Source organism: Rhinopithecus bieti, unplaced genomic scaffold, assembly GCF_001698545.2.
Source record: "Rhinopithecus bieti isolate Rb0 unplaced genomic scaffold, ASM169854v2 scaffold_33891, whole genome shotgun sequence".
Classification (NCBI taxonomy): Eukaryota; Metazoa; Chordata; class Mammalia; order Primates; family Cercopithecidae; genus Rhinopithecus; species Rhinopithecus bieti.
Genome location: NW_016814426.1, coordinates 630,492 through 652,202, shown reverse-complemented (window position 1 = coordinate 652,202; position 21,711 = coordinate 630,492). Strand labels below are relative to the sequence as shown.

The 21,711-nt window shown below is 51.8% G+C and overlaps 1 protein-coding gene across 7 annotated transcripts; it reads right to left on the bottom strand.

Annotated features, from left to right (window-relative positions):
* Nucleotides 1-330: 330 nt before the first annotated feature.
* MGAT1 (alpha-1,3-mannosyl-glycoprotein 2-beta-N-acetylglucosaminyltransferase) lies at nucleotides 331-21,695 on the bottom strand. Of its 7 annotated transcripts, none has more exons than XM_017850237.1 (3): nucleotides 20,839-21,695; nucleotides 19,471-19,894; nucleotides 331-3,460 (listed from the first exon to the last, which is right to left on the bottom strand). In XM_017850237.1, the coding sequence occupies exon 3, from the start codon at nucleotides 3,332-3,334 to the stop codon at nucleotides 1,997-1,999; it is 1,338 nt and encodes a 445-aa protein (XP_017705726.1). In that variant the 5' UTR covers nucleotides 3,335-3,460; nucleotides 19,471-19,894; nucleotides 20,839-21,695; the 3' UTR covers nucleotides 331-1,996. The 7 variants fall into 7 exon arrangements, with proteins under 7 accessions (XP_017705726.1, XP_017705729.1, XP_017705727.1 ...); XM_017850240.1 differs by having other exon boundaries at nucleotides 21,228-21,695; XM_017850238.1 differs by lacking the exon at nucleotides 20,839-21,695 and adding an exon at nucleotides 20,175-20,693.
* Between the last annotated feature and the right edge of the window lie 16 nt (nucleotides 21,696-21,711).

Sequence of the window (21,711 nt, the reverse complement as noted above, 5' to 3'; positions counted from 1 at the left end):
GGAGTCTTGCTCTGTTGCCCAGGCTGGAGTGCAGTGGTCTCAGATCACTGTAACCTCCGACTCCCAGGTTCAAGTGATTCTCCAGCCTCAGCCTCCTGAAGTAGCTGGGATTACAGGCATGCGCCATCACGCCCAGCAAATTTTTGTATTTTTAGTAAAATAGTTTTAGGTTTCACCATGTTGGCCAGGATGGTCCTGAACTCCTGACTTCGTGATCCATCCACCTCAGCCTCCCAAAGTGCTGGGATCAGAGCCACTGCGCCCGGCCGTGTTTTGTTCTTTTAAATGAATTAGTGGAGAACAGAAACTCTCAGAATGTTGCATGTGACATGCATAGGTAACAGTTTTGTCTGTGTATGTGTTCTGGGTGTTAGCAAAACAGGCACTCTCACTGGGGTTGCGTTTGGGAGTCCAAGCGCCACTGTGAGGCCAACCCTGGTATCAGCTGTGCACCCTAAGGCTCCCCAGCAGGTCATAAAGGGCACTCAGTAAGCACTGCCTGGGCCAGCAGAGGGCACCGGGCACAAAGCACCTCTCAGGGACCACCCTGATCAGAGGAGCTGGTTCTTCCCCAGACCAAGCCTGCCCAGCCAGCAGGAGGCAGAAGCAGGAGACACTCACCAGCTTTCCTGCTGTGGCCTCCTGGCTCTACAGGATGATCAGCAGCAGGAGCACGGCTTGGGGGTCCTCTCTACCTTGTGGCCTGCACTTCCTTTCCCACCTGGCCCCCATCCCCTGGGCTGTCGCTGCCTCTTCTCTCCCACTCATCCACTTTCCTTCCTCAACTTTGCTTCCTCCCACCCATCTAGCCCTCTCCTTAACTCTTCATTCTCCCTTTTCCTTTCTTCCCCCGCCTGTCACCTCCTTTTCCAGGACACACACACACATAATATTTTTCAGACAATTCAGCCTTTACTTTATTTTAGAAAATAATTCTGTAGCTTCCACTTTCTTTCATGAAACTGAGGTCAGGCAAGAAACAAAAATCCACCAAGTCCTCTCCACCCTGCCATGGCATCCTGGCCTGTGAGGACATGGGGCGCCTGGGAGTAGGCAGGGAGGCTGGGCAGCACTGGGCCAGAGGCGTCCTGGTCACTGCTCCATCTGGTCACTGCCCCACCTCATGCTGAAAGGCCACCAGAGCCACAGCCTGCAGGGAGGAGCGTGCGTGCCAAACCCCAGAGGGAAAAGGGACACACGGATTGAATGCTGTCTTCTACCAAGCCAGCAGGAGCCTCCTAGAGCAACAGAGAGAGGACTGATTTTCAGAAAGGAAGGGTCAGGGCATAGTCCCTCTCTGAGGTAAGGCAAGAGAGGGGCTGGCCCGGCACAAGGCCTTCCTCCCTGCACCTCTCCCCTGACAGCTGGGCATGGGCTGAGGAGAGGTCTTGTTTGCCCCCTTCAACTTTCCATCTCAGAACGATAACCTGCTAGGCTGCAGGGAGAGAAGGGCTAAGTGGGGGTCAGAGACAGGAGAGAAGGACAGGAGGCAGTGAGCCCCAATGACCCACCAACTCCACCAGGCCCTGACAAGGCAGCCTCTTTGGTTAGTATCATTTTGGCCACAAATAGGTCCCCTTCTCCCATAACCCAGCCCCCACTGGGGGAAAAGGAACAGGTATAGAAGGAGGGCTCATGCCCTGGCTGGAAAAGCCAGGTCAGGGAGAGAGAGCAAACGTTGCCAAACTCTGCACATGCTCCAGGAGAAAACTCAGGACTTGGACATTTCTGGCCTCAACAAGCCCAGTGTCCCCCTACCACACAGTGGTTTCCTGCTTAATACCCCGCAACACACCCTAGAATAGTTCCCCTGATCTGACTCCCTTGAGAACGGGAGAATAATCCTCACCTTATCATTTGTGCACTTAAATGCCACTCGGAAAAATCAAAAAGATAAATGCACCTAAGAGGGAAACACAAGCAGGCCGATGCAGCCTGGGGACTGTAGTCCCACCTCAGCTCATGATGTGGCAAGGAGGGGCCCAGGAAGGACAGGCTAATTCCAGCTAGGATCATAGCCCTCCCACGTCGGCGGGGGCGCCAGGTGGACACGGCGGCCCCGGAACTGGAAGGTGACAATACCCCGGTAACCAGCTCTCGGAACCCCCGACTTAAGGTCATCCATGACACCCAGAGCCTTGGCGAAGGCCTTGAAGCTGTCCCTGCCGGTGTACTGCACCCGCACCTCCCCCAGCTCCTTGCGATCATTGGTCCTCACTTTCTCCACCTGCAGCTGGGGAGCCCCATAGACGCGGGCGAGGAAATCCCGGTCATAGGCCTCCCGCTGCAGGTAGGACAGGTCCAGCTGGGTGAAGTGCACAAACTGCTGGTTCAGCTTGATAAACTTGAGGTGCTGGTCAAAGAACTGCCCGTGGCTCACACCCTTGCGGCCAAAGGTCATCGTTCTGGAGATTTCGGGGCGGATGCAGGCCCGCCCCTTCCGCTGCTCCGGCCGGCGCATCCAGTCGTCCCAGAAGGCCTTTGGCCACTTGGGCTCCAGCTCAGTCCAGAGCTCGGCCAGCAGCAGCCAGCCCAGGCCAGGAAAAAAGTCGGTGCGGTAGAGCAGCTCGGGCTTGCCGGCGTCCACCATCTGCTCCTTGCCGTTGTCGTTCCAGGCCGAGACGCACCAGAGGGAGGGGTCGGCCTTCAGCAGCGGATAGGTGGCCTGAAAGTACTCGAAGAAGTCCGGGGCCACCTCCAGGTCATCCTCCACCACCACGGCCGCGGGGAAGCGGAACTGGTGGAAGACCTGGCCCAGCGCCCAGCGGTAGTGCCGCGCGATCTTGTAGTAGCCCTGGAACTTGCGGTGGTCCGGCGGCACCGCGATGCTGCTCAGGTCGGGCTGCCGGATGTGCGTGACGGCGCCGCCGTAGGAGGCGATGGCCTGGGCCGTCTCCTCATGCCCACAGTCCTGGCTAACGATGATGGGGAAGAGCTCAGCCGAGGGCCGGTAATGCAGCAGCTTGTCCAGGCAGCGCCGAACAGTGCTGCGGTCACAGGCAATGACCAGGATGGGAATCACCGCTGGCGCTGGGGTCACAGGCACGTGCGGCTGGGCGGGAGGGGCCGCTGTGGGCACCCTCCCCCGCTGGCTCCACAGGGCATCCCCGATCTGCTGCAGCAGCCCACGCTGCCGCTCCAGCTCCACCTCGGCGTCTTGGGCCAGGCGAATCACTTCCCGGGTGAGGCTGGCAGGGTCGTCATCCAGAGCACTGACTGAGGGTGGCCTGCCAGGTGCTGGGCGTGTCCAGAAGAAAAGGAGCAGCAGGGCATTCCAGGCCACAAAGAGGATAGCGCCCCACAGCACAAGCCCTGCAGACTGCTTCTTCAGCATCCTGGCCCCCACGGGGGAGGGCAGGCAAGGGGAGGGTTCAAGGCTGCCCGGGGCTTGTCCGGCTCCCTTGCCTGCAGTCCTAGGGATGCTTCCTCTGGACTATGGGATTAGGAAGCAGCCATGCACCTAAAGACAGGAGAGAGAAAACAAACCGTCACACAAAGGCGTGTGGCTCCACACCCCACAGGTAGAGGAATGTGGGGGGCAGGAAAAGGCCAAGAGTGAGGGTGGAGGAAGGCCAGCAGGTTGATTCCAGAGCTCTCTACGGAGTCAACATCTATGCTGATTCTCAGCAACGCATTTTTGAGGGAGAGGTAGAATGTGATGCTGGTAGAGGGAGAGAGAAAAAGAATCCTAACTCCTTTCTTTCTACCTGTCAGAACTCATTTCCCTCCAGCGGGGAAGGAGGAGGGAGGAGCAAGGAGTGAAAGCATCTGCCTACCATTCCTCTAACCCAACTGCCCCAAGATTACTGATTTTTAAAATCAAATATCATGCCTCAGGGCTAAAATTAATCCCTTATCTAACAGGGAAGCACCAGGGGCACCCCACGAATGTCAGGAGCAAAATGAAGCTGCCCATCATCTCCAGCGTTATTTAACGTTTTGCTGGAGGAAGCAGTCAATGCAAATGAACCAAGAAAAAAACAATTCAAAGCAGAAGTGGAAAAGAAGCGAACTATTTCTATTATCTTTACTTGTGAGAATATGCCTGGAAAACTCTTAGAAAATCAATAATAAACTAAACCAAACTATCAATGAACTGAGCAAGGTAATGAAATATAAAAATCAACAAACACAAATGGATAGCCTTTATATCCACAAATGACTCATGAGAAGAAAACATGGATGAGAAAACCCTCCTTACAAAAGCCAGAGAAATGAGAAAATATTTAGAAATAAACTTAATAAACTTAAACATTCAAAACGTATGTGAACAAAACTATCATTCCCGAAAGACACAAAAGAACATGTGAACATCCCTTGTTCTTGGTCAGGACATCTCAGCATCATCAAAAATCCCAATAAAAATACCTTTTTATGGAACTAGACGAACTGACAATAAAGTTCACATGAACAACTAGGAAAACAGTAAAAATAAGCTGTGAGGAGGGACTTAGCCCTACCAGATATTAAAATGCTGCACACTGGCCAGGTGCAGTAGCTCCCACCTGCAATCCCAGCACTTTGGGAGGCCAACGCAGGAGGATCGCTTGAGCCCAGGAGTTCAAGAATAGCCTGGGCAGCACAGAGAGACCCTGTCTCTACAAGAAATAATTAAAAAAAAAAAAAAAAGCTGGGCATGGTGGCATGCACCTGTGGTCCCAGCTACTTAGGAGGCTGAGATGGAATCACCCGAGTCTGGGAAGCTGAGGCTGTAATAAGCCATGATTGGATTGTGCCATTGCACTCCAGCCTAGGCAAAACAGTGAGGCTCTGTCTCAAAAAAATTATATATATATATATATATATACACACACACACACACACATATACATATACTGCATACTACAAAACCTCCATAATTACAACTGTGTGGTACTGGTACATAAACAGACCAGCCAGTGAAACAGAATTTAAGCTCCAGAAACACTCAATACACAAAGAAATATAATATGTAATAAAGGTGCTACTTAAAATTCCCAAGGCCAAGATAGTCTTATTAATAGTGTTATAATAATTATGTAGCTATGCTATATAGCTTGAATATGGTTTGTTCTCTGAAACACATGTTGGAATTTGACCCCCAATGTGGTGGTGCTGGAGGTGGGGTCTAGTGGTAGGTGTTTGGATCACAAGGGGGGCCGGGGCAGAGCCCTCATAATGTCCTCTGGTGAGTGAGCTAGTTCCCCAGGGATAGCAGGCTGTTACAACCAAGCCCAGTCTCTCTTGCATGCCCCACTTCCTTTCTACTGTCTCTCCTGCATGCCCCACTTCCTTTCTACTGTCTCTCCTGCATGCCCTACTTCCTTTCTACTGTCTCTCCTGCATGCCACACTTCCTACTTTCAGCCATATCCATACAAAAACCTATACAGGAATGTTTATAGTCACTTTATTCATAATCACTCAAAACTGGAATAACCCAAAGGCCCATCAACAGGGAAATACAGATAAACAAATTGTGATTTACTCATAGAATGGAATAATATCCAGCAAAAAAAACCTGAATAAATCACTGACACACACAACACAATCTCCAAATAATTACACAATATGGGTCTTTTTGGGAAAAATAAAAAAGAACACGTACACTAAGATTCCATTGACATAAAACTGCAGAAAATAGAAACTAATCTATATGACAGAAAGCAGATCAGTTGTTGCCTAGGAATGGAGGCAGAGAAGGGCAGTGGGGTAGTTACTACACAGGGGCTTTAGGAAACTTCTGGAAAGGTGGGTATGTTTATTATCTTGATTGTGGTGATACTTTTACAGGTGTGTATATATACACACACACACACACACACACATTTGTGAAAACATCAAACTGTACACTTTATATGCAGTTTATTGCACATATTTATATCAATTGTATGTCAATGAAACCTCAAAAAACTTTTTAAAAGAAGACATTATTGGGTAAAATGACAAAGTTGGAATATGGACAGTAGGTTAAAGTATCAGTGATAACTGATTAATTCCAATTCTTAGGTAATACACACTGAAGTATTTAGAGGTAGAGGGCCAGGACAGATGCAACTTCTTAAATGGTTCAGAACAAAAATATACTGCATACATAGAGAGGGAGAGCAAATGGAGCAAAATATTAACAAGTGAATCTGAGTAAAGACAGTGTGTACGAGTATCCTTATACTATTTTTTATTCTTGCAATTTGTATAAGTTTGAAGCTATTTCCACATGAAGTTTCTTGACAGTCAAATATGTAGACATTGCCCATAGCTCTGAATAGCTTCATCCATCAGGGTAGCCCCAGCTGGGCACATCAGCAAGGCAAATTGAGATGATCTGTTTGCCCTGAATTCCTCAGTCAGTCACTTGACGACATGCATCACACACCTGCTCTCTGCCAGGCTCTGGGAAGGAACCAGGACAGAAACCAATGAGAAAAAGGCAAGGCCCCAACCACCCTCCAAGCTCTACCAGACCACATTACTGGAAAGGATCTGAAACACTCCTCAATTCCCAGCCAGCTGCCATTCCAGACCATAACTCCTTGACTGTCCTGCCTCTGATCTCCCTTCACATCCGGAAGCTTCAGGCATGCACCCTCTTACACCAACAGCTCTGCCAGTTACCCTCTGCTTCACAGCCTACTCTCTAATCCTGGTCAAAACCTGGGGCCTCCGATCTAATCTCTGAGGCTCTGGGCTCTCAAACCAGCAGATCTGGCTTAAAAGGGCTGATCCTGAAGGGCGTCTAAAGAGACCTGGATTCTGTCTCCCTCCTGGCGAGACTTCTCCAGCCCCTGCCAGCATTCACCACCACTTGTCTTCTTCCTAGAAACCAACCACCCCCACGACTCCAGGACATCAGTCTTCTCAGAAACCTCAAGTCCATTTCCACATAACTGTGCAATTAAATTCCTATTATATCAGGGCTCATACACTATAGATCAGTTAGATACATGTCATCAGGTGACTGAGGAATTCAGGGCAAACACTGTTTCAGTTGGCCTTACTGCTGTGCCCAGCTGGGGCCATACAGATGGATGAAGCTACTCAGAGCTGTGGGCCATATCCCCATATTTGATTTTTAAGAAACTTTATGTGGAAGAAAAGAGTGATGCAGAGAAGAGTTTCAGTTTCTTTATCTCCTTTTTTTTTGAGACAGAGTCTCGATCTGTCTGTTGCCCAGGCTGGAGTACAGTGGCATGATCTCAGGTCATTGCAACCTCTGCCTCCCAAGCTCAAGCAACTTTCTTGCCTCAGCCTCCTGAGTAGCTGGGATTACAGGCGCCTGCCACCTTGCCCAGCTACTTTTTGTATTTTTAAGAGAGACGGGGTTTCACCATGTTGGCCAGGCTGGTGTCGAACTCCTGACCTCAAGTGATCCACCCTCCTCAGCCTCCCAAAGTGCGGGGATACAGGTGTGAGCCACAGCGCCCGGCAGAGTTTCACTTTCTTCTTCGCTCTCCCCTCAGGATGTTGTCCATGTTGGAACCTCCCCTCTAATCTGATGGCCAGGATTCCTTGTCTCCCAACTTCTCGCCTCCTAAATGACTGTGCAAGAAAAAGACTTTATATAACAGGACAGGGATGGAGAAGAGGGACTGAACTCTATTCATTGAAGTGCTGCTCTGCATGGCTTAGAAGGGCGGGGCCACACTGGGCTCAGTGGCTCAAGCCTATAATCCCAGAGCTTTGGGAGGCCGAGGCAGGCGGATCACCTGAGGTCAGCAGCCTGGCCAACATGGCAAAACCCCATCTCTACTAAAATAAAAATACAAAAATTAGCTGGGTGTGGTGGTGTGCGCCTGTAATCCCAGCTACTCGGAAGGCTGAGACAGGAGAATCCCTTGAACCTGGGAGGTGGAGGTTGCAGTGGGCTGAGATGGCGCCACTGCCTTCCAGCCTGGATGACAGAGCAAGACTCCATCCCAAAAAAAGAAATAAAAAAGGGGGCTAGAGGGATAGCCCGTCCCTGACTTATCAACGACCTGCAAGCCCTTATGGCAAAGCCTCATGGGACCCTCCAGATGACTTCTGCACCCTTTAGATGACTTTTTACTCTTCTCTAAACATTAGAATTTGGTGGCCCACACCCACTACCTGACACTTAGGACCTCCTGCCCCACCCTTCTAAGTCATGTAGGTCAAAGCAATCTTCTGACTGGGTTTTTACTTAGCAAATCTGCACACATCTGGAGTGGCTGGAGAGCCCACAGGAAAAGCTGCCCCAGCCCAGCCCTGGTCCCCACCTTAGTGCTTGGACCGTTGTTCTCCACCCCACAGCCCTGTGCTTCAAACTTGCTCCTCTTGCTGTAAGAGTACATGACACCCCTATTTCCAGCCCACCTGCTTCTTCACATAGGCTCATCCTGGGCTCCAGTGCTATTTTCCTACTGTTTACCCATGTAATTCCTGGGATAGGATCCTCAGCTCTGCCTGGAAGTTAGTGCTGTGTGCACACACATGAACCAGGAGAGCCACACACCCTCTCACAGCTGGCTGTGCCCAAAAGGATGGTCAAGCCCAGACCCTGGCCAGCAGCGGTGACCTGCTCCTCCAGCAAGCACTGCTCAGGTCTGCTCAGGCCACCATCAGGGGAGTGCAGCAGTAACAAAGGCAAGCCAGACAGCCCAGAGGCATCACCCTACGTTTTGTCACATTTCTGAGACTCAAACTGGGTTGCTGTGAAGATCAGATGAGATAAGCCATGTTAGGTGTTTAGAACAGTGCCCGGCATGACCACGTAAATACTGGCCAGTTACTTCACTCCTTTCTCCCCATTCTCTTTGTTCCATTCTACCACACTCCCATTGGGTACCCCAATGGCCAACCCTACCCTTGGGGTCTGTGCATGTGCCCTTGAGTCAGCTCTGCTCTTCCCTATCTTCTTCACCTGGCACACTCTGCTTCGTGTCTCTGCCAAGATGCCTTCCTTGACGCCTGGGACCACATAAGGTCCACCTACCCTTCACCAACAGCAACGAGCGCAACCACCTACTCGATTTCTCTCAGGCCCCCTCAGCTGCAAGCTACATGAAGACAGGGATTGGCTCCACCAGCACCACCAAGCCGCTGTGCTAGGGCCCTCAACATTCAGCAGACGTGCCTGGGATCTAAACACATCCACAGTTCCTCAACTGCAACTGCCAAATCCAAGAAGCACTAAAAAACAGAAGTTTTCTTAACTCAATTGGCAGTAAAGTCTCATCCAACCTCATTTGCTAAAATCTGATCTGATCTAATATGGGGCTATTTATAGTCTTTTCTCTCTCCTGCTGTGGCTATTCATACATTTTGCTACAGAAATAAACATGGTGGCTTATGCTGTGCTGCTTCTGATCTTCCACTACAGAGTAAATTCACCAGATCACCTTTTCAAAACTCCAAAAATTCTGAATTCTGAAATACGTCGGCCGGGCGCGGTGGCTCAAGCCTGTAATCCCAGCACTTTGGGAGGCCGAGATGGGTGGATCACGAGGTCAGGAGATCGAGACCATCCTGGCTAACACGGTGAAACCCCGTCTCTACTAAAAAATACAAAAAACTAGCCGGGCGATGTGGCGGCGTCTGTAGTCCCAGCTACTCGGGAGGCTGAGGCAGGAGAATGGCGTAAACCCGGGAGGCGGAGCTTGCAGTGAGCTGAGATCCGGCCACTGCACTCCAGCCTGGGCGGCAGAGCGAGACTCCGTCTCAAAAAAAAAAAAAAAAAAAGAAAGAAATACGTCTAGGCCCAAAAACTTCAAAACTGAGAATGGAAGTACAAAGTTACTCTGACTGCTAGCAGCCCATGTCAAGCCCTCCAGCCTGTTAACCTGAACTCACTCCTTCATAGGAAGGACTGTCTTAAGTCTGGACTCTTGATGTAGTTTCCCAGCTGGTCCACCTGTCACTCATCCTGCTTCCCTCTCACAAACCCTCCCAACAGCAACGGTGCATCCCTCCTGACAAGCACGTCTGGTCACAATAACTTGCCTTAAAGCCATCAGAGGCTGCACTGCCCACAAAATAAAACTCAAACTCATTATTATGACATACAAAGCCCTTCTTACAGACTGGCTCAAACATCCCTTTTCAACCTGACCTCCAACCACTCACCCCATGGACCCTGCACTCTGGCCTCAGCAGGCTGCTTTTTCCCCAATAAGCAAACCTGGACACTGCTGGGTCTTTGCTCCAGTTGGTCCCTCATCCTGGAATCTGACCATGGCACCCCCTGCCAGCCACCCATACATCCTTTCAGGCCACTTCAGGTGACTCCTGCAACATCGCAGACAGAGCCAGGCCTCCCTGTGGCTACACTCCCATAGCACTCTCTCCACACCATAACAGAATCTGTGGCCACACGCACCTGACTCCCACCTTCCTCCTTAGGAAAGAAGACTCTATGACTTCTGTGCCCGTCACAGTGCTTGGCACATGCGTGAGGTTCAAGTGGCTAGATGGAAGACTGCTCGCACTATTAGTGAAACCAGGGAGAAAGATGGTCAAAGCAGCAGCAAGAGAGTGAAGCGTTCCATTTTCCAAAGATGACCGCACATATCCCATTCCATACGCTCTTCTTACAAGTGACAAAGACACCCCTGGCTCCAGAGCTGAGGGTCTGTGCTCCCTCCCTTTGGTTCTGGGAAGAAGAGATGCTATGTGACTTGTGAGACTAACTCATAAAAGGCAGTAGTTTCCACCTGGTCCTCTTAAGATGCTTAATCCTAGGACCCTGCTACACGGACAGGACCCCTCTAGGTATTCCAACTGACAACCCCAGCTACGGTCCCAGCTGACAGCCAGCATCAACTGCTAGACACAGGAGACGGCTCTCCAGATTATCCCAGCCCCAGCCATACCTGACTGCAACCATGTGAAAGACCACAAGCAAGAACCACACAGCTGAGATGTTAATAAAATGATTCTGTTGCTGTAAGCCACTAAGTTCTGGGGTGATTCATTATGCAGCCAGCAGTACCTGAAGCAATGAGAAAAACAGAATCTAGATAATCTTGACAAGCAGGGCAAGAATCCTCCCTGTCCTCTGTGCTCAGTTCAAAGTCCAAATACTGAGGCCCTGTCTCCACTCATGTCCCCTTCCTTATTAGATATCTACTCCTGCATAATAAATTACCTCGATATTTAGTGGCTTAAAACAACAGTTATCACTTACTCTTTCTCACAGCTTTTATTGGTCAGAAATTTGGACAGTACAACACAGAGGGGATGGATGTCTCTGCTCTACCATGCCTGAGGCCTTGCTGAAAGACTCAAAAGTTGAAGGCTAGACTCCCCTGGAGGCTCTCAGGTTCTCTCACATGTCTGTGGGATGACGTTGGCAGCAGCTGAGACATTATTGGCAGGAGTGCTCGCTAGAACCCCTCTATGTGGCCTGGAAATGTACTGGAAGTGGTGGCTGCATTCCAAAGGGGAGTGTTCCAAGAAAGCGAGCAAGCCAGGTGAAGGTGTGTCCCGTTCCTGATTCAGCCTTGGATCAGGTCTGTCTTACTCACTGGTCAAGGGAACCACAAGTTCCTATCCACATTCACGGGGAGAGAATCACAAACCCCACCACTGGGTGGGAAGTGGGCAATGTCAAACTATAACTACAAGTGGAAGGGGATACTTATGGGTGAGGCCCTTTAGGGAAAATACAATCTGCTACACCTTCCTTTTTCAATAGAACAACTGTCCTTAATCCTGACCTGAGTCCTAATGATATCATTATGAGACTGACATGCAAGGCACAGACTCAAAACTGACTTTCATTTTCTAGAGTTTTCACAACTCCTTTAGGGAAGTGACACGGCCAATCCACACCACCAAGTACAAAGACATCTGCACCAGGGTGGGAGATGACAAGTGTGTCTTTTCAGTACCAACCCCTTCAGCCAAAACCCAGGTGGTGGGTTTCAGTACCAAACCCTTCAGCCAAAATCTGGGTAGGTGCTACCCACCCCTATGGGGCTCACTCAGTTTCTGAATTATTTGAAGGACTGCCTAGGAGCTGTGAGATCCTTTCTAACAGTCTAATGCCATGGTATTCTCCAACCTATTTCCTTTATCTGGCAAAATATGTTGCTTAAACAGCAAGTGAACACCAGATAGTGAACTTCCAATCATGAGCAATAAGAGAGAAATTATATTTAGCTTTAAAATTAAGTATAGAAGTGGAAGAAATGGTAACAGATTTTCCCTTCTATCTCTGCTTTGCTTAATGTTAAAAAGCACTACGTAAAAATTCCAGAAAATATAGACATGTTACAGATAATGGAAATCTAACTGAACTACTTTCATGTTCATTCTTAGACCTTGGCTGGACTCCTGTATCATGTACCAGGCCCATAATTTCAGGACGGAAAAAAAAAGAAAGGTAGTCAGAGAAGATACACTAAATAATTCAAGCGTTTAGAGAATAAGACCTAGGAGGGAAAGGATGCAGGTTATTCATCCTGGAAAAGAAGAGCTAAATACAAGTGCCACAAAAGGCATGAGGCCTGGGATTCAGGCGATCCAGCCAGCAAGCAAGGCAACTTTGGACAAGTCACTTGACCCACTTATACCTTAGTTCTCTCATCTATAAGGTGATAGGGCTGATTTGGTTCATCACAAGGTACCAGTGCCTGGATACTGAGGATAGTGACAATTTCTCTAATGCCCCAAACAGTAATGAGTTTCCCTTGTTACACAGGCCACTGAGGTCAGACATACTGCAGTGCTTCTAACAGTGAGAATAAGACACAGAAGCAGGGATATGGGTGAGCTCAATGGTCCCGGAATTGGGAAAGACCAGGACCCAGTGATTCCTGATGGAAGGCAGACCCTGGATGATGTGAGCATGTAAGAGCAAAGGCTACATGGCCTGAAAAAATATTGTAAATGACTGAAAATAAAGTTGGACAACTTCTCAGCCAGTGATGTTCTAAAACAAAACAGCAGACCCGCTACAGCAGCAAGGGTTAACCGAAGTGAAGCTTCAGCCTTGCGGGAGACAGAGCGGGCCAGCCACAGTCCCTCTGCTACAGAGTTTATCAGACGCGGGCACTGCACGTCCCGGGGCTCTCTACTCCACACACGTTAGCAAACAGGTAGGAAGAAAAGTTTTCTTGCCAATTTATTATATATATATTTCAACAGAGTCAACATTTCCTTTATGTTGAGGAGAATCAACCTCTATTAACTTGGGGAAAGGATGCTGGAGTGAGGTTAGGGGGAAAGGTCACCTCCCTAGTCTCGCTCCGCAAACCCTCCGGGCACTCCCACCCCCTCCCTGCCCCGCACCCACGGACGCCCTGGGCCGAGTTTCACAACATCCTCCCCAGTCCGCGGAGCCCGCCCTCCCTCCCTCTAACAGCTGGAGGCCCGGGATTCCGAAAGCAGAAGGCGGAGTTCCACCCTCCCGGCTCGGGAAGGGACTAAGGCGCAGCTGGGACCGGGTCGGCCCGGGCCGCTGCCCAGCCAAGCCCTCTCTCGCTAGCGCTCACGGGCACCGGGGCTTTCGGGCGACCCGACGTCCCTGGGGCTCCCTCTCGGCGCCCGCGAGGCCTCCCCCGGTCAGACCTCCGACCCCGGACCTCTACTCACCAGGGCCTCCCAACGTCCTGGCCCCGAACTTGGCCCGCCCGGGGTCGCAGGGAGCGAGCCCGGTGCCCAGGCGCTGCCGCGGCCGCCTCGCCTTTCCACTCGCCAGCCCTTCCTGCGGCGCGCCGGGGCCGGACAGCCCGGGCGGGCAACGTGGCCCTTCCCCGGCAGGCGGGGCAGGGGCGGACGGATGGGCGGGGCGGGGCTCCATGGGCGGACCAGACGCGCCCCGCCTCCGCGTACCGCCCCCCCGGCCGGCGTCCGCCGGGCCCCCTCCTCCTGGCCAGCCTCCTTTCCCCGCTGCTTCTCAGTCAACCCAGGGCCCAAGTTTTCCCAGGCCCCCAACTTCGGGAGTCGGCTTTCCTGCTCCCTCGCGCAACCCTGAGGGTGGACGCCCGACCCCACCCCTGCCCTCGGCCCCCCAGCACAGCCGCCCTGCCTGGAGCCGCGCCTCAAGTGGGCCCGCAGTCCAGGAAAGGCGTTCACCAAACCCTAGGCCAAGGGCTGGGAGCCGGTCCCCCGCCCCAACCCAGGGGAGGCTGAGGAGCCTGGGTGGGGGCCCCAGGGCGCGTGGGGCAAGGACAGAAGAGGAACCAGGGTGCCCGACGCGGGGCCGGGGGAAAACACCTGTGCCAAAGCAAGCCAGGGCCAGCTGTGGCTTCTTCCCTTTTGTTTTTCCTTTGTGGGTGGGGAACGAGAGCGTTAGTTCTAAGTAAAGAAAGCAGGGAGAGACCTGCCAGCAGGGTAGGCCCACCAGCCCTAGGCGGGAAGGACTCGGTCACAAGCTTTGGCGGGAGCACCATGAAAGCCCAGAACCGGTCTGCGCCTGGCTGGTGTTTTCAAGGGGAGGAAGGTGCGGAACTGAAGAGGAGGTGGAGGTGGACCCAGACCCACCCAGGGGAGGGAGGGACAGCTCTTCCATAGCAAATACCTGTGGCTGAGCCAGGAGCAAAGTCTGGCCAGGAGGAGGACAGACGCAGAAGACCAGGGGCTCCAGCGCATAGAGCCTGTTTCGCCAGCGATCAGGTCTGAGGCCTGGATTCCACGAGACCGGTGCAAGCCAGGAGCCAGCCCCACTCCCTCCCCCAGCTCCGTCCGGCCTGGCCCTCTGCAGAAGCCTGATGCCCACTCTCACCATGGGACCCCAGGTAGTGAGGGTGGATAGCCGAGGGCTACTGGCTGCTGGGTAGCTGACTTCCCCTAGAAGGGCTGCTGCCATATGATCAGGACCCACGCCCCTGACATCAACCCCTCCCCCGTGTTCCAGGGCACGGAGCAGTCCGGAACTCTGAGGCCTGTGGTTACTGACTGACTGCTCACTAACTTGTTTCTACATGAAACCACGAATCGTGCAGGGTTCTAGAGAAACAAAGGGCCCCTGCGTGGAGGCGAGGACCTAAATCAAAACTGCTAAAGGGTTACCAGGCATAGTGAGAGGCCTCAGGGGCCAAACCCTCCCTCGCCCTCTCCTTCAAGCCTCAGGAGCTCTGCGGAGTGGGCGTTATCATCCCCATTCTACAGATAACTAGTTTGAGGCTCAGGGTAAGTGCCAGCGTGCTGGAGGCCACAAGACCTGGTGGGGAGCATGGCCAGGTTTCAGACCGGGCACTCTTGCGCCCCCCCCATCCACCCTCGCACACATCCTCCAGCGCCAGTGCTCTAAGAGGGCTCTGTGTCCTCTCAGGCGCTGCCGTGAAGCCTCCGCGGAAGTGGCCAGAGCCCAGACCTGGAGGAGGAGCAGGAGAAGAGCAGGCCCACCAAGGCCCGCCATGTGCAGTGTGCGCCAAGCCCGTGGCCTCCACTTTAGCTGACTGCGTGCACTGTGGCAGGAGCCTCGAGCCCAGGTGGGTGTGCCAGTCAGAGGCCAGTTGTCTGTCACCTCTGCCTTATGTTTCTCTAATGAACAAGAGTCGGGGCCTGGGGGCTCTGCACACTTACACTAGGTGTCAGGCGTAAAGGAAAAAACAATTATGTTTCCTAAAAGTGAAAAGGCTGGGAAACACTGTTTTGTAGATCCAAGACATGAGGAGCCAAAATCACCTTCCAGGAGAAAGGAGAGACATCAGGTGGTGCTGAAAGGTGGGGGAAGATCAGCCCATGAGATGTCAGATTCCCACCACTAACTCTGATGCTTCTCCATCTAAGGCAGGTGAAGGGGAAACAGTATGAGGGCTGTTTGTGCACTATAACGCACACCCCCTCTCTACCACCCTTTGTTTAAATCCCAAGGCTCACAGGAAGATCCAAAGGGAGAAATTCCCGGACTGCAAGAGACCATCTCAAAAAGAAAGGGTCTGGTTAGAGAATCAGAATGGGTGTGATGGAGGCAAAAGAGAGCACTTGGTCTGAGAGGCAAGAAACCAGGGTAAATGAGTGCCAAACTGACCTGGGAAAAAGAGGCTCTGAACTCTTGATAGAGGTTACATGGGGAGCAGTGATTAGGGGTAAGAAGGATAGAAACAAGGGCCCAGGATTCTGGGGGTGGGCTTGGGATTGGATTATGTGCAAAATGAAAAAACAGGAGGATAAACAGTCACAGGATTAAACCAGAATTAGGAGGAACAATACTCTCCTGCCCACTCCACCACCAACAAAAGAGAACTGAAAAGATGAAAAGGAAGTGAAAACTGTTGCAGGAAATGGCCCTCCCATAAACCATGCCTAAGATCCCTGACATTTTTTACAATTTGAAAAGAATTCATGCCCTTAAATTAAAATGAAAACATCAGTAAAAGTAAAAGCAGGCCGGGTGCGGTGGCTCACGCCTATAATCCCAGCATTTTGGGAGGCCAAGGCAGGCGGATCACGAGGTCAGGAGTTCGAGACCAGCCTGGCCAACATAGTGAAACACCATCTCTACTAAAAATACAAAAATTAGCCAGGTGTGGTGGCATGCACCTGTAGTCCCAGCTACTCAGGAGGCTGAGGCAGGAGAATTACTTGAACTTGGGAGGCAGAGGTTGCAGTGAGCAGAGACTATGCCACTGAACTCCAGCCAGGGTGATAGAGTGAGATTCCATCTCAAAAAAAAAAAAAAGTAAAAGCAAATGTTTAAAATCAGTGTTTTGTTTCCCTTCTCCCTGCCTCCCAATCTCTCTGTTTGCCACTTTCCCTCACCCCACAATGGAGACCCAGAAATTCATCTAATCCAGGTCAAAGAGGAAAGATTAACATAATAATCACTAAACAATGTCTGTGAAATATAACTTTTGGTTAGCCACCTACAATTCCTTTTGGAATAAAGAAGAATATAAATAATTGAGTTAAAATACACACATGGGCGGGCACCATGGTTCATGCCTGTAATCCCAGCACTTTGGGAGGCCAAGGTGGACAGATCACGAGTTCAGGAGATCGAGACCATCCTGCCCAACATGGTGAAACCCCGTCTCTACTAAAAATACAAAAAATTAGCCAGGCACGGTGGCGCGTGCCTGTAGTCCCAGCTACTTGGGAGGCTGAGGCAGGGGAATGGCTTGAACCTGGGAGGTGGAGGTTGCAGCAAGCTGAGATCGCACCACTGCACTCCAGCCTGGCGACAGAGCAAGACTCCGTCTCAAAAAAAGAAAAGAAAAGAAAAGAAATACACACACACACACAGTCTGGTGAAGTCTATCACTGCTCTTGGCTAAGTAGCCTGACACCTGCTGAGTGCCATGCCCTGGCATCCTGGCGTCCCTGTGAAAAAGCCAACGGTTGTCTTGAAAGGACTGTCTCATGGAAGGGTCAGGTGGAGGGCAGGAGGGTGGGAAGGTCAGGGAGAGGAATGCTTGCTCACTCTAAGGAGGAAATGTTCCACCAGAGAGGCTGTCTGGCAGGCACAGAGCTTCTCCCCCTGGAGGTTTGCAGAACCCAGATGGCCCTTGTCAGGTCAGATGCTGTGGAAACAGCACACTACTGGGAGGTGATTTCAGTGCCGACCACTCTACCCTTAGGCAAACCCTTCCCACTCAGGGCTTCCGTAGCTTCCCCTCAAACTGGGAAAAGAATCTCTGCTGTATTCTCCTCACAACAAAGTGATGAGGGAAAATGGACAAAACAGATTGAATGGATCACATGAGAGAAGCACTATGCAAATACACAACTCCCTGGTACCTGGGATCCCAGAGATGGCTGAGGAGGCACCGTGGCATCACATATCCCTGAGGGACCACTGTGACCCCTATGTCTAAGCAAAGACTGACACCAGCAATGTGCTGGGTGAAGCTGGGGAAGGTGGCATATCCACCTTGAGACCCACACCTTATAAAGGAGCAGCCTGGCCTCAAAGGGGCTGCCCCAGGCATCAAATCAGAGGAGAAAGAACAGCTTGGGAGCAGCAGCTCCACCCAGGCCACCGCCCACCGCTCAGGCCGCTGCAGGGAGTGAGGAAAACTCCTGTGGCAAAAAAGGAAAGACTGGGGAAGGGGGTGGAAGAAAAAAATTTAACAGGGAAAGTAAGGCGTAAGTACAGGATTTTCAGTTTGCAAATGACCTCCCTGGCACCCATCCTCAAGGAACACGTGAGGCCTAGGTGTTACTGAGCTAGGGAGAGGCGGAGACGTGCCAGAAGCCAGGCTTCCTGCCCTTTGCCCAGACATCCTACTGTCTCTCAAAATTCCCAACACCGTGCTCCACCTCTCCTTTCTGCTGTGTGTGGTCACCGGGAAAAGCTGGCATCTTGGCACAAGTAAACTGGAATTGAAGGAGGGAGCAGACAGGAAGCGAGAAGATAAAGACAAACAGGGCTGCTTTTAGTGGGAATACAGCCTGAGAAAATACGAAGGGCAAAAAGATGTCAGTCTGGAAAACAACGTCACCTCAAAGAGCTGGAAAAATAACGAGGATATGGCACAGGAAGGCAAAGACCACCACTCACTTCAAGAAATGCAGTACCAACTCCTAGCCAGACACTTGCCCTCAAGGCTTCGGCATCCCTCCACCCCCTCTTTAACCAGCTACCTCAAAGGGGCACACTGAAATTGGACTGGAGAGCCCTAAGGACCAATGTAGTACCTGCAAGAATCTTCAATCCAAGTTCTCCTTGGATCCATTCGCCTGTTCTACAACTTGATGATCCCAAGTACTGCTTAACAACAAGATGATGAAACAAATTCAGGCTTTTAACTAAGGACGTCTTCTTAGGCTTCTGCCAGCACACTATTTCAGTAAGAAAAGAGAACTCCTGATTCAGAGTTGTTTCTGTGCTTTTAAGGCACATGTAGCAATATCAATGTTATTGTTTCCTATGTACATGGCCCCAGATACTTTTCAAAATCCTTCATTGTTTCATTTGCTCCTTGTAACAACTTGTAAGGGACCTGGAAAGTCAGTGTTCCCCATTTTGTAGGTGAAGAGAACATAGCCTGTGTAGGGTTGTACACTGACTAAAAAAGTCAAAGCTAGAACACAAGTACTCCTTCCTGATTCCCAAACCTGTGTTCTGTTCCTCTGCTCTTTTCCTGAGCTTTCATGGGCTAAGCTCCTGTTATAGAAAGACGAAGAGAGACAATTTAGGAGGTGATCTAGACCATTCCCACCTTCTCCTCCCACCAGTAGTCCTTTTCAGTTAGCTCCCCAAAACAGAGCAGCTGCCTCTGCCTAGGTAATCCATTCCAGTCTTAACCCAGACTGACTTGGAATCCTATTATCTCAGTGTTGGAAGGGCCTTTAAAGGTAATCTAATCCAACCTCCCTTCGGAAGCCTGAATTATTTTCATGTTCTCCTTGGCCGAACCTCTCAATTGCCATTGCTCACAACCCCTTACAAGGCACTTATCCAGCCTGGGTAAGGACAGGTGGGAACAAGTCTACACCCGGACAGAGTAATGGAGAGGTGTAGCTTCCAGTGTCCCCATCTGGATAAGATTTCCTGAATAATAGCCTCTGCAAACTCGCCCGCGCAACAACTTCTGCACACGCGCAGTAAGACATTACATGGGAAATGAGACAGCAGCCTTACCTTTCCTCTTGTCTCAGTTGCTCCCCAGGAGATCATCAAACCCCCATTCAACACTCCATTTTCAAAACCGATAATCCCAAATCAGATCCACCAAAGTGCAGCTTCTCTCTTCTTATCCAGGTCCAAAGTCCATGGCTGAGCTGACCCTGACGGGGAGGAGTCTGGGGGGGAAGGGGTGTGTCCAGGCCCCTCCCCCCCCACTGCAGACTTAAGTGCCCCTCTCAGGGGTCCGTTACCTCCCTTCATTCAGCTGCCTTATTAAGCTCAGAGTCTGGTGATGGACAGATCCCGGATACTATCCCATCTCTTGCTCAGGCAGGGGAAGTTATCCACTGTGAGAACTGGCCCATCTGTCTTCTGCGGAGGTTCATAAGAAACAGGCCTTAGAAGCGGCATGGCCCAGGTGGCAGATGTTCGTGTTAACCTGCAGAACATTTAAACATTATAACACTCTCTAATCTAGTACATACCCAAATAGAGTCCTAAAAACTTCTAGTTTCCACTCCCCACCTAAGAGTCCATACTAGGCTCTATCATCAAACAACTTTCAACACTCCGCAAGGTTATACGAAGCACCTACTTAACTCAGGTATCGCACGCCAGAACACAGTCACCTCATCAAGTGTTTATATACAAACACATACAATATAAACATTATATATGTACAAACATATACATGATTCAGGATAAAAGATGGGTCGTACCCATTCTCGCCACAGAAAAGTAACCGGAGACTGTCTTCTAAGAAATCGAGAAAATAACGCCCTTTCTCCTGCCCGCCTGTCTAAAGCGCAACATAATAATCGAATCTCCCAACTTCTTAGGGTGCTAAGTGTTTTAGTCCACCAGCCCTCTTCAACTAAACTAGTTAATGAATCCTTTCCAGACCGAGATGTTGGCATCTTCTACATGCATTCTTTGCTCCTTTTCCTTCAACTAAGCTCCCCCTCCGCTTGCAAAACTGTGCCAGAGATATAATTCCCAACCTCTGTTAAAGTCCTTCCCGGGGCTACTCCCGAGAACACTCTCCTGGAATGTTTAAGGCCCAAGTCCTGCTTGCAGCAGCCCCACAGTGTTCCTATTTCTCAGCCCGGAAACCCACCCCTGTCGCCCCATCCTCTTCAAGTTTATTCCTAAACACACATCCCCACACACAGACACACACACTCTATCCTTTCCTTCTGTAGGGGCGTGGCGTCCACATGACCTCCACCCCCTCCAAGAATTTAACTCCTCCCACCCTTCTCCCCGGAACCCGGTACCCCGTGTTCACAGGAGAAGGCGGTGACACTGCGACCCTCCCTGGACTCCGACCCCCACCCGGCCGCCCTGCGGACGACCCTCGCCCTAACTGAGCCGGCTCGTTACCTGGTTCCCGCCCGCCCCGCGTCGGCTAGGAGCCGCGGCCCGCCCGGGTAGCAATCCAGGCCCCAAGCCCGATCCCCAGCGCCGGCCCAGGCCCCACCCCTCGACCCCAGCGGCCCGGCCCTCCCCTCGCACTCCTTCCCCCCTCCCACCATCCACCGCAGCCACTTCCGCCCGTCCTCCGGAAGTGGGCCCCGGGACTGCGGCCTCCCACATCCCGCCGATTTTTCTACCCCACGTCCCCAGCCCTTCACCACCACCACCACGGGAGCAAGGGAGGTGGGTCTGCAGGGCCTGAGATTGTTCTACAGCCACTGTTCACAAGGCCGAAGGACAGGTGTGGGCAGAACCAGGTTGTGAGAACGAAGCCGGGCGCAGAGTAGCGGCCGTACAGGAGGGGGAGGGGCAGAAGAGCCTGGCCAGCGGCGGAAGCGCACGGCAGGTGGAGGCGCGCGGGAAGAAGCACGCATGCGTCGCGGGGGTTTGGTCCTTGGGGTGCTGGGCGGGGCTTGGGCGGGGCGAGGACGCTGAAGTGGGGGCGGAACCTGTGCGGGGCAGCCCTGCCCTCTGCCTCCGCCCAAAGGTCGCCCAGCAACGGCCCGCTTGACCTGGCTTCTCAAAAAGGGTGGGGGTCCCTGTGCTGGTCGCGGATCCTGGCGCGAAGCCTTTCGGAAAGCTCCGCGGCCTGTGTGTGCTGCTTCCTCGGACGCGAGCTGTGTCCCAGTAGTGGAGGAAGGTTTTATTTCGTTCATCGCGGCCGTTTCTCGCTGCATGTCTGACAGGTGCTGTTGGTCGCTGTGGCCGGGCCCGCCGTCGCGGCGCGGGAGCGGCCTGCCCGAGGCTGCCGGGAGGAGGGCGGCCTGGCCGGCGCGGCCG

Coding starts and splice junctions, on each gene's coding strand:
- MGAT1 (XM_017850237.1), bottom strand. CDS start 3,334: ATGCTGAAGAAGCAGTCTGCAGGGCTTGTGCTGTGGGGCGCTATCCTC.